This window comes from Scyliorhinus torazame, chromosome 6, assembly GCF_047496885.1.
Source record: "Scyliorhinus torazame isolate Kashiwa2021f chromosome 6, sScyTor2.1, whole genome shotgun sequence".
NCBI lineage: Eukaryota > Metazoa > Chordata > Chondrichthyes > Carcharhiniformes > Scyliorhinidae > Scyliorhinus > Scyliorhinus torazame.
The window spans coordinates 58327033-58339757 of NC_092712.1; the positions used below are offsets into that span (position 1 = coordinate 58327033).

The 12725-nt window shown below is 50.8% G+C and overlaps 1 protein-coding gene across 2 annotated transcripts in view; it reads right to left on the reverse strand.

The window, feature by feature from the left end:
* ncapg2 (non-SMC condensin II complex, subunit G2) overlaps window positions 1-12725 on the reverse strand; it is a 142275-nt gene that overhangs the window by 116093 nt on the left and 13457 nt on the right. For both annotated transcript variants that reach the window (XM_072508228.1, XM_072508227.1), the window contains exon 3: window positions 5274-5459. In XM_072508228.1, the coding sequence (XP_072364329.1) occupies window positions 5274-5459 (186 nt within the window). The remainder of the gene's footprint in view (window positions 1-5273; window positions 5460-12725) is intronic.

Genomic DNA, 12725 nt, shown 5'->3' on the forward strand with positions numbered 1-12725 from the left:
ATCAGCCTTTCCTCATAAGATTTTCCCTCCATACCAGGCAACATCCTGGTAAATCTCCTCTGCACCCGCTCCAAAGCCTCCACATCTTTCCTATAATGCGGTGACCAGAACTGTACGCAATACTCCAAATGCGGTCGTACCAGAGTTTTGTACAGCTGCAACATGACCTCCTGACTCCGGAACTCAATCCCTCTACCAATAAAGGCCAACACTCCATAGGCCTTCTTCACAACCCTATCAACCTGGGTGGCAACTTTCAGGGATCTATGTACATGGACGCCTAGATCCCTCTGCTCATCCACACTTCCAAGAACTTTACCATTAGCCAAATATTCCGCATTCCTGTTATTCCTTCCAAAGTGAATCACCTCACACTTCTCTACATTAAACTCCATTTGCCACCTCTCAGCCCAGCTCTGCAGCTTATCTATGTCCTCTGTAACCTGCTACATCCTTCCACACTGTTGACAACACCACCAACTTTAGTGTCGTCTGCAAATTTACTCACCCACCCTTCTGCGCCTTCCTCTAGGTCTTTGATAAAAATGACAAACAGCAACGGCCCCAGAACAGATCCTTGTGGTACGCCACTTGTAACTGAACTCCATTCTGAACATTTCCCATCAACCACCACCCTCTGTCTTCTTTCAGCTAGCCAATTTCTGATCCACATCTCTAAATCACCCTCAATCCCCAGCCTCCGTATTTTCTGCAATAGCCTACCGTGGGGAACCTTATCAAACGTTTTACTGAAATCCATATACACCACATCAACTGCTCTACCCTCGTCTACCTGTTCAGTCACCTTCTCAAAGAACTAGATAGGGTTTGTGAGGCATGACCTACCCTTCACAAAGCCATGCTGACTATCCCTGATCATATTATTCCTATCTAGATGATTATGAATCTTGTCTCTTATAATCCCCTCCAAGACTTTACCCACTACAGATGTGAGGCTCACAGGTCTATAGTTTCCGGGGTTGTCTCTGCTCCCCTTTTTGAACAAAGGGACCACATTTGCTATCCTCCAGTCCTCTGGCACTATTCCTGTAGCCAATGATGACATAAAAATCAAAGCCAAAGGTCCAGCAATCTCTTCCCTGGCCTCCCAGAGAATCCTAGGATAAATCCCATCAGGCCCCGGGGACTTATCTATTTTCAGCCTGTCCAGAATTGCCAACACATCTTCCCTACGTACCTCCATGCCATCTATTCTAATAGCCTGGGTCTCAGCATTCTCCGCCACAACATTATCTTTTTCCTGAGTGAATACTGACGAAAAATATTCATTTAGTATCTCGCCTATCTCTTCAGACTCCACACACAACTTCCCATCCCTGTCCTTGACTGGTCTTACTCTTACCCTAGTCATTCGCTTATTCCTGACATACCTATAGAAAGCTTTTGGGTTTTCCTTGATCCTACCTGCCAAATAATTCTCATGTCCCCTCCTTGCTCGTCTTAGCTCTCTCTTTAGATCCTTCCTCGCTACCTTGTAACTATCCATCGCCCCAACTGAAACTTCACACCTCATCTTCACATAGGCCTCCTTCTTCTTCCTCTTAACAAGAGATTCCACTTCTTTGGTAAACCACTGTTCCCTCGCTCTACGCCTTCCTCCCTGCCTGACCGGTACATACTTATCAAGAACACGCAGTAGCTGATCCTTGAACAAGCTCCACTTATCCAGTGTGCCCAACACTTGCAGCCTACTTCTCCAACCTATCCTCCCCAAGTCACGTCTAATGGCATCATAATTGCCCATCCCCCAGCTATAACTCTTGCCCTGCGGTGTATACTTATCCCTTTCCATCATTAACGTAAACGTCACCGAATTATGGTCACTGTCCCCAAAGTGCTCTCCTACCTCCAAATCCAACACCTGGCCTGGTTCATTACCCAAAACCAAATCCAACGTGGCCTCGCCTCTTGTTGGCCTGTCAACATATTGTGTCAGGAAACCCTCCTGCACACACTGTACAAAAAACGACCCATCTAATGTACTCGAACTATATCTTTTCCAGTCAATATTTGGAAAGTTAAAGTCTCCCATAATAACTACCCTGTTACTTTCGCTCTTATCCAGGATCATCCTCGCCATCCTTTCCTCTACATCCCTAGAACTATTTGGAGGCCTATAGAAAACTCCCAACAGGGTGACCTCTCCTTTCCTGTTTCTAACCTCAGCCCATACTACCTCGGAAGATGAGTCCCCATCTAGCATCCTCTCCGCCACCGTAATACTGCTCTTGACTAGCAGCGCCACACCTCCCCCTCTATTGCCTCCTTCTCTGAGCTTACTAAAACACCTAAACCCCGGAACCTGCAACATCCATTCCTGTCCCTGCTCTATCCATGTCTCCGAAATGGCCACAACATCGAAGTCCCAGGTACCAACCCATGCTGCCAGTTCCCCTACCTTATTTCGTATACTCCTGGCATTGAAGTAGACACACTTCAAACCACCTACCTGAACACTGGCCCCCTCCTGCGACGTCAAATCTCCTGACCTCTATACTCTCATTCTCCCGTACCCTAAAACTACAATCCAGGTTCCCATGCCCCTGCTGCATTAGTTTAAACCCCCCCAAAGAGCACTAGCAAATCTCCCCCCCCAGGATATTTGTGCCCCTCAGGTTCAGATGTAGACCATCCTGTCTGTAGAGGTCCCACCTTCCCCAGAAAGAGCCCCAGTTATCCAGAAATCTGAATCCCTCCCGCCTGCACCATCCCTGTAGCCACGTGTTTAATTGCTCTCTCTCCCTATTCCTCATCTCACTATCACGTGGCACGGGCAACAACCCAGAGATAACAACTCTGTTTGTTCTAGTTCTGAGCTTCCATCCTAGCTCCCTGAAAGCCTGCCTGACATCCTTGTCCCCTTTCCTACCTATGTCGTTAGTGCCAATGTGGACACGACTTGGGGCTGCTCCCCCTCCCCCTTAAGGACCCGGAAAACACGATCCGAGACATCACATACCCTTGCACCTGGGAGGCAACATACCAAACGTGAGTCTCTCACGCTCCCACAAAATCTCCTATCTGTGCCCCTGACTATCGAGTCCCCAATTACTAATGCTCTGCTCCTCTCCCCCCTTCCCTTCTGAGCAACAGGGACAGACTCCGTGCCAGAGGCCCGTACCCCATGGCTTACCCCTGGTAAGTCCCCCCCCCCCACAAGTATCCAAAGCAGTATACTTGTTTCTGAGGGGAACGACCGCAGGGGATCCCTGCACTGACTGCTTCTTCCCAGTCCCTCTTACAGTTACCCATCTATCTCCAATCTTTGGTGTAACTAATTCCCTAAAACTGCTATCTATGACCCCCCTCTGCCTCCCGAATGATCCGAAGTTCTTCCAACTCCAGCTCCAGTTCCCTAACTCGGTCTTGGAAGAGCTGGAGATGGCAGCACTTCCTGCAGGTAAAATCAGCAGGGACATAAGAGAAGAGGGGGTGATGCCGTTGCCTAAATTGATAAATTATTATTGGGCTGCAAGCATAGCGATGGTTAGAAAGCGGGCTGAGGAGAGGTCGGAGTCGGCATCGTTAGGGGAACGAACTTTAGGGCTTTGTCATTGGCGCCTTTGCCGTTTTCGCCGGCCAGGTACTCCGTTAGCCTGGTTGTGGTGTCGGCTTTGAGGGTGTGGGGCAGTGTAGGCAGCACTTGGGGTTAGAGGGTTGTGGTAATACCAGGTATTGCAGTACCTGAGAGGTGAATAACCATTGGCTAGACTGAGGGGGTCTACCATTGGATAATGTACATTGCCCCGCCCTGAGAGGCGGGGTATAAGAACCGATGCCGTCCCAGCAGCCCTCACTTTCTGTATCACCGCTGCTGGGTACAATTCTAGCTGATTAAAGCCGATTAGATATGACTCCTCTTTGTCTCGAGAGTATTGATTGTGCATCAAGGGTATGTCATTGCGGGCGCCTATTTGTGATAACCATAGGTTTGTGCCAGCGGAACTGGAAGAGAGGTTCCGGGGGTGGCGGCAGGTGGTGTTTGAGTACTTCAGGGACTTGTTCAAAGGGGGTAAATTTGCAGGGCTGGAAAAGTTGAAGGAATTGTATGAGTTGCCCAAGGGCATTAGCTTTAGGTACCTGGAGGTTCGGGATTTTATGAGAGAGGTGCTATCTTTCCCGGGATTGCCGCCTCCAGTGCTCCAAGATAAGTTTCCGTTGAAGGACGAAATAGGGAAGATGGTGTTGGATATTTACAAGGAACTGATGGAGAGGAAGCCTTGGTGGAGGATGTTAAGCACAAATGGGAGGAGCTGGGAGAGGAGGTGGGGGCTGGGACATGGGCTGAGGCCTTGCGGAGGGTGAATGCGTCCTCATCGTTAAGGCTCATCCAGTTTAAAGTGATGCATAGGGTCCACATGATGGATGCAAGGATGAGCAGGTTTTTTGAGAAGATAGGTGTGGGCAATGTGTGGGGGAGAAGGGTGTCACAAACCACGTCCACATGTTCTAGGCTTGTCCAAGATTGAGGGTGTTCTGTGGGGTGTGGGGGGCCCGATGTAGTGGCCTTTGCCTACCTGATAGCCCGGAGACGGATTTTGTTATGTTGGCAGGACTCGGAGCCACCAAAGGCAGGTGTGTGGGTGAGCGACCTGGCAGAATTCCTGCGATTAGATAAGATCAAGTTTGCTCTGCGGGGGTCGGTAGAAGGGTTCACCTGGAGGTGGAAACGTTAATTGACTTCTTCAAGGAGGGTCAGCGGGGGGGGGGGGCGGGGGAGAAGAAGAAAGAAGAGGTGTCGGGGCCAAAACAGGGAAGGCGGGGTGTGGATGGGGGACAGCGCCTGTGGGGCTGGAGTGGTTTGTTGGGTTGATGTGATGTACTTCTGATGCTCTTGGGTTGTTGATCTTTTGATATTTTGTATATTTATATTTTTGTTGAAAAGCCTTGAATAAAAATATATATATATTTTTTTATTAGTAAATTTACGCTGGTGTGATGCCAATTTCTGGACATGCCACCATATTCTCCCCCACCATGCCTGCCATCGAACACAATGGCGGGGGCTTGGGAGAATTCTGTCTTGTGAAGTGATAACAAAATCTGGCTAACCTCACAGAGAGGGTCATTAATTTCTGGCAACACAAAGGAATACTTCAAAATCAAACTGAAAGAATGTTTTTCATTCTATGTAAATTAAAATGCAATCATACTTAGTTAGTGAAGGCTGGAATAAAATACAAAGAGAATTTATGCACCTGACAATTTGAGGATTGAAATACAAATCTGCATTATACAGATGATCTCCTCACCATGTCCAGTGCACCCTCCACCTCCATTTCATCATCGCTGTCTTCATGTTCCTGCCAATTCTCCACTGGATTGTCCAATATAATATCGGTTAAGAGCCTCTTCAGACGCTCCCACAATGCTTTTCTTTGCTTCCGCGGGAACTCCTGCAGCACCTCATTTAGGTCAAATGGATCTGAATTGTTTTTCTAAACATAGGAAAAATTAACTAAAATCAAACATGGTATTCTTCCTCAGGTCAGCCATTTGCTTTAAAAACATGAAAACCTATCACCACAAAAATTCCCAAACCAAACTAAGAATCAGTTTGCCCAATAGGAATTGAATATTTTCTCCAGTAGACACATCAGAATTACTTAAAGCCAGCTTTCAAATAAGCGAATCTGGATAAAATGCTGATTTGGCTCCAAGCTTTAATCTCCAAGAATTTCATTAACTCCCTTCCCAAGACAAGCAGTAGATATCAGTATTCGTCAATTGCCTTTCATCCCCGACCACAGCATGGACACAAAATCTAAGTGGTTCTACCAGTTGGGCGTGTAATGATTTAGCAATATCTGGCTGGCTTTCAAACCAAGTCCACAAAATTATATTCAGCCACTGTGGATGAGGAAGGTGATTAAATCCACCTTGAAATGAAAAATGAATGAAAATCGCTTGTCACAAATAGGCTTCAAATGAAGTTACCGTGAAAAGCCCCTAGTCGCCACATTCCGGCGCCTGTTCGGGGAGGGTGTTACGGGAATCGAACTGTGCTGTCAGCCTGCCTTGGTCTGCTTTCAAAGCCAGCGATTTAGCCCCGTGATAAACAGCCCCTGTTTAGGGGGCTGTTTTACTTATCTTATTTTACTTATTTCAATACCTAGTTGATGCCAGAGATTTTCTCTCAAATATTTCACATATTTGTAACATTAGTCCTCAGTTCCTCTTTTAAGAATTTTAATGTGTCCTCTTGGCCCACTCACAATTTTGTTCGAAGTAATTTTCCAGATTTGCCTTTCTATAAAGTCTATCAATTTCTAATAGATGTATTTCCAGTCTTTTCTCTCAGTCTGGTAGCGTTTCTCTGAATTGCCTCTGGTATTTCAATCTCTCTCATGTCTCGATGAGCAGAACTCAGGATGTGGCCTGGCCAGCTAATACAGTTGTAAATGAACCCACTGACTGACTAATAGATGGGCACAGAAAAATAGCTCTTCACATTGGGAATTTAATTGCATTGTCTAAATTAATATCTTTCCACCAATGAAAATGCCAGTCATCAGAAGGTTGTCATGACTGATTAGAGTTAACTTCTGCAGTATAACATAACATAATCCTATCAGAATAAAGAGGTGACATGAGAAAAAGTAAGTACGCAACAAGTTATGATTATCTGGAATGCACTGTCTGAAAAAGTTGCGGAAGCAGATTCAATAACAATTTCAAAAGGTGAACTGGATTAATACTTCGAAGTTCAATAATTTGCAGGGTTATAGAGAAAGAGCAAGGGGGTGTAACTAATTGAAAAGCTCTTTTAAAAGCCAGCACAGGCACGATGCATCACATAGCCTCCTTTTGTACTGCATCACTGTACGATTCTACGCTCAAAGAGAGCTCCAATTTCATCTGAACTTCCACGGAAATTTAATAAACAAATTTCTTTTTTTTAAAAATATATTTATTAAAGTTTTTTAACACAATTTTTCTCCCTTACAAACAATAACCCCCCCGCGTAACAAAAAAAAACGAGAAATCGCGCAGAGCAAGATATATACATGGCAAAATGAAATATTTACACAGCTTTGTACACTGGCTCTCTCCCGCACGTGCCAGTTTCCCCAACCCTGCATGTTATCTCTTGCTCATCCACCCTCCCAGGCAGTCCCCCCTCTCCCCCCCCCACTCCCAGGACGTCCCCCCCCACCAAGGTTGCTGCTGCTGCTGACCGACCTTCCTCTAACGCTCCGCGAGATAGTCGAGGAACGGTTGCCACCGCCTGTAGAACCCCTGCGCAGACCCTCTCAAGGCGAACTTAATCCTCTCCAACTTTATGAACCCAGCCATATCGTTTATCCAGGCCTCCACGCTGGGTGGGGGGCTTCGCCTCCTTCCACATTAGCAAGATCCTTCGCCGGGCTACTAGGGACGCAAAGGCCAAAATGCCGGCCTCTTTCGCCTCCTGCACTCCCGGTTCGTCCACTACTCCAAATATTGCTAGCCCCCAGCTTGGCTTGACCCGGACTTTCACCACCTGAGATATTGCTCCCGCCACTCCTCTCCAGAACCCCTCCAGTGCCGGGCATGACCAAAACATATGGACATGGTTCGCCGGGCTCCCTGAGCACCTTCCACATCTGTCCTCTACCCCAAAGAAACTACTCAACCTCGCCCCTGTCAAGTGCGCTCTGTGGACCACCTTAAATTGTATCAGGCTGAGCCTGGCACACGAGGAGGAGGAATTAACCCTACCTAGGGCATCAGCCCACAGACCTTCCTCGATCTCCTCCCCCAGCTCCTCCTCCCATTTACCCTTCAACTCTTCTACCAGCGCTTCCCCCTCTTCTTTCGTCTCCTGGTGTATTTCCGACACCTTGCCCTCCCCGACCCATACACCCGAGATCACCCTATCTTGAACTTCTTGTGCCGGGAGCAACGGGAATTCCCTCACCTGTCGCCTCACAAAAGCCCTCACCTGCATATATCTAAAGGCATTTCCCGGGGGTAACTCAAACTTCTCCTCCAGTGCCCCTAGGCTCGCAAACGTCCCGTCGATGAACAGGTCCCCCATTCTTCCAATCCCCGCCCGATGCCAGCTCTGGAACCCCCCGTCCATCTTCCCCGGGACAAACCGGTGGTTACCCCTGATCGGGGACCACACCGATGCTCCCATTGCACCCCGGTGCCGTCTCCACTGGCCCCAGATCCTTAGCGTTGCGGCCACCACCGGGCTCGTGGTATACTTTGTCGGCGAGAGCGGCAGCAGTGCCGTCACCAACGGCCCCAGGCTCGTTCCTTTACAGGACGCCATCTCCATCCTCTTCCATGCCGCCCCCTCTCCCTCCATAACCCACTTGCAGATCATCGCCACATTTGCTGCCCAGTAGTAGCTCCCCAGGTTTGGCAGCGCCAACCCTCCTCGGTCCCTACTGCGTTCCAGGAACCCTCTCCTTACTCTCGGGGTCTTATTCGCCCACACAAACCCCATAATACTCCTGCCTTCTCTCTTAAAAAAGGCCTTAGTGATCACGATGACCTGCATGGCCTCCACCATCCCCTCCATTGGATCCGCCACGTACAGCAACAGGTCATCCGCATATAGCGACACCCGATGCTCTTCTCCCCCTCGGACCACCCCCTTCCATTTATTAGACTCCCTCAATGACATGGCCAATGGTTCGATCGCCAATGCGAACAACAGGGGGGACAGGGGGCACCCCTGCCTCGTCCCTCGGTACAGTCGAAAGTACTCCGACCTCCGCCGGTTCGTCACTACACTTGCCATCGGGGCTCTGTAAAGGAGCTTAACCCAATTGATAAACCCTACCCTGAACCCAAACCTGCGCAGCACCTCCCAGAGGTACTCCCACTCTATTCGGTCAAAGGCCTTCTCCGCGTCCATAGCTGCCACTATCTCCGCCTCTCCCTCCTCCGATGGCATCATTATCACGTTTAAGAGCCTCCGCACATTGGTGTTTAGTTGCCTGCCCTTTACAAATCCCGTCTGGTCCTCGTGGATTACCCCCGGGACACAGTCCTCGATCCTCGTGGCCAGCACTTTTGCCAGCAACTTTGCATCCACATTGAGGAGCGAGATCGGCCTGTACGATCCACATTGCAGTGGGTCCTTGTCCCGCTTTAGGATCAAAGAAATTGTCGCTTCCGACATTGTCGGGGGCAGGGTTCCCTCCTCTCTTGCCTCATTAAAGGTCCTCACCAGTAGCGGGGCCAACAGGTCTGCGTACTTCCTGCAGAACTCAACCGGGAATCCGTCCGGTCCTGGGGCCTTCCCCGCCTGCATGCTCCCCAAACCCTTGCTCAGCTCCTCCAACCCAATTGGTGCCCCCAAACCAGCCACCTCTTGCTCCTCCACCCTCGGGAATCTCAGCTGATCTAGGAATCGTCTCATCCCCTCTTCCCCCGCTGGGGGCTGGGATCTGTACAGCTCTTCATAAAAGGCCTTGAATACCTCGTTTATTTTCGTCGCACTCCGAACCGTGGCTCCCCTTCCATCTTTGACTCCCCCTATTTCCCTCGCTGCCATCCTCTTACGCAGCTGGTGTGCCAGCATCCGACTAGCCTTTTCCCCATACCCGTAGGTCGCCCCCTGCGCTTTCCTCCACTGTGCCTCCGCCTTCCCGGTGGTCAACAGGTCAAACTCCGTCTGGAGCCGTCGTCTTTCCCCAAGTAATCTTTCCTCCGGGGCCTCTGCGTATCTCCTGTCCACTCTCAAAATCTCCCCCACTAACCTCTCCCTTTCTATACCCTCTGTCTTCTCCCTATGAACCCTAATGGAAATTAGCTCTCCCCTGATCACCGCCTTCAACGCCTCCCATACCACCCCCACCTCCCCGTTGTCGTTGGCCTCCAAGTACCTTTCGATACCCCCCCTCACCTTCCCACACACCACCTCGTCCGCCAGCAGTCCCACATCCAACTGCCACAACGGGCGTTGGTCCCTCTCCTCTCCCAGCTCCAGTTCCACCCATTGTGGGGCATGGTCCGAAACGGCTATAGCCGAATACTCCGTCCCCTCCACCCTCGGGATGAGCGCCCTACCCAGAACAAAGAAATCTATCCGGGAGTAGGCTTTGTGTACATGGGAGAAGAAAGAAAATTCCCTGGCCTGCGGCCTTGCAAACCGCCATGGGTCCACTCCCCCCATCTGGTCCATAAACCCCCTAAGTACATTGGCCGCCGCCGGCCTCTTTCCAGTCCTTGATTTGGAGCGGTCTCGTGCTGTATTGAAGTCCCCTCCCCATTATCAAGCCTCCTATCTCCAGGTCCGGAATGCGCCCCAACATGCGCTTCATGAATCCTGCATCATCCCAGTTCGGGGCGTATACGTTTACCAACACCACCCACATCCCTTGCAGCCTACCGCTCACCATTACATATCGCCCTCCATTGTCCGCTACAATAGTCTTGGCCTCAAATGACACCCGCTTTCCCACCAATATTGCCACCCCTTTATTCGTCGCGTACAGTCCCGAGTGGAATACCTGTCCTACCCATCCCTTTCTTAGCCTGACCTGGTCCGCCACCTTCAGGTGTGTCTCTTGGAGCATGGCCACGTCCGCCTTCAGTCCCTTTAAGTGCGCGAACACTCGAGCCCTCTTCACCGGCCCATTCAGGCCCCTCACATTCCACGTTATCAGCCGGATTGGAGGGGCTCTCACACCCCCCACGCCCCGCCGACTAGCCATCTCCTTTTCTGGGCCAGTCCCGTGTCCACGCCTCCCTCACCCTCCAGTCCCCCAGAGGGGGGATTCCCGTCCCGACCACCTCTTCTGTATCCCATTCCCTTTCGGCCAGTGCAGCAGCAACCCTTCCCCCCCCCCCCCAGACCCCTGTCTAGCTTTTTTGCTCCCCCCCCCATGTCACTCCCGTAAGTCAGCTGACGCCTGCTGACCCCGGCTTCCCCCGCTGTCCCATTGACCTCCCCGCGTGGGAGTCTCCCAATCCATATGCATTCCTTCGTTCCCCGTCCCGCCTTTCTTCCCGCGCGCGGGAAAACACCCCGCGCTTTCCAAAGCCCGCTCCGCCCCCTCTGGCGCAGCTCCTGTCGCGGCCTTGTCTCTCTCCCCCAGCCTATGTAACATTTCCTGCGCGTGATTGACCCCCTATATACAACAACCATCACACATCAAACCTCAAACACCCTCCTACCCTCACAAACCCTCAGTTAGAGTCCAACTTTTCGGCTTGTACAAAGGTCCACGCCTCTTCAGGCGTTTCAAAGTAATAGTTGGCCCTTGAATGTGACCCACAGTCCCGCTGGCTGCAGCATTCCGAATTTCAGTTCTTTCCGGTACAACGCCGCTTTGGCCCGGTTGAAACCCGCTCTCCGCTTTGCAACCTCCGTGCTCCAGTCCGGGTATATTCGGATCTCTGCATTGTCCCACTTACTGCTCCGCTCCTTCTTGGCCCATCTCAGGACCCACTCTCTGTCCGTGAACCGGTGGAACCTCACCACCATCGCCCTTGGCGGCTCATTTGCCTGGGGCTTCTTCGCCAGCACCCGATGTGCCCCGTCCAACTCCAGCGGCCTCGAAGGGGCCTTCGTGCCCATCATCGCCTCGAGCATCATGCTCGCGTATGCCCCGGCATCAGCCCCCTCCACTCCCTCAGGGAGACCCAGGATTCGCAGATTCTTTCTCCTCGACCTGTTCTCCAGGTCTTCGAGTCTTCCCGCCCACCTCTTGTGTAGCGCCATGTTCTGCTCCACTCTCACCGCCAGGCCCACGAGCTCGCACTCGTTCTGACTGACTCTTTTCTGTACCTCCTGGATCTTAGCTTCGTGGACCTTTTGGGTGATCCCGAGTCCTTCAATTGCCGAAAGCATAGGCACCAACATCTCCTTGCGCATCTCCTCGAAGCAGCGCTTGATGAACTCCTGCAGCTCCCCTTTGTCCCTGGCCGCCACCATTTTGTTTTCTTTCCCTCGCTTCTCCCGTTGCTCCAGTGCCGCTCCTTTGGCCGTTACACTTCTGGTCCGTTTAAAAAGTCTATGGAAACTCCTGAAAAAGGTCTGAGAGTCAGTTCCAGATGGGAGCTGCCGAATGCGCGACCTACTCCTCCATGGCCGCCACCGGAAGCCTCGTCCCTGCTTCTTCAATGGTCCTGGTAGATCCTTTCACAGTTGTTCCCTCTGCTGCTAGAATTCACCTTTGATAGAGTCAAGTCAGATTGCAGCTTTAAGCTTGCCCTTCCCCCGCCTGCATGCTGGAAGAGGCCCTTGTCTAAACCTGCAGCCAAAGCCAAATCCTTTACTGTTTCTGCCGGGTCTGGCAGCCAAAAGACATAACATTCCTGGGGGACACTGTCAGGGGTATGCTGCAGTCTTCTTGCCACACCAGGAAATGTCAAACAAATGCCGTGGGGGCCCTGTAAAAGAGCCCAAAAGTCCGTTCCAAGCGGGAGCAACCGAATATGCGACCTAGCTCTGCATAGCCGCACCCGGAAGTCCAATAAACAAATTTCTAACAAGTGGTAATACAGAAGCAAAATATTGCAGGGGGTAGAAAAATGAAATATAACAGATAATGCTGGAAATACTCAGCAAGTCTGGCAGCAGCTGTGGGGAGAAAAAGAGTTCATGTTTCAGATCAATGACCTTTTGTCCCAACTCCAGTTGGTTCTAATACATAAAGAACAAAGAAATGTACAGCACAGGAACAGGCCCGACAGCCCTCCAAGCCTGCACCAACCATGCTGACCGTCTAACCTGAAACCTTCTACACTTCCGGGGTCCG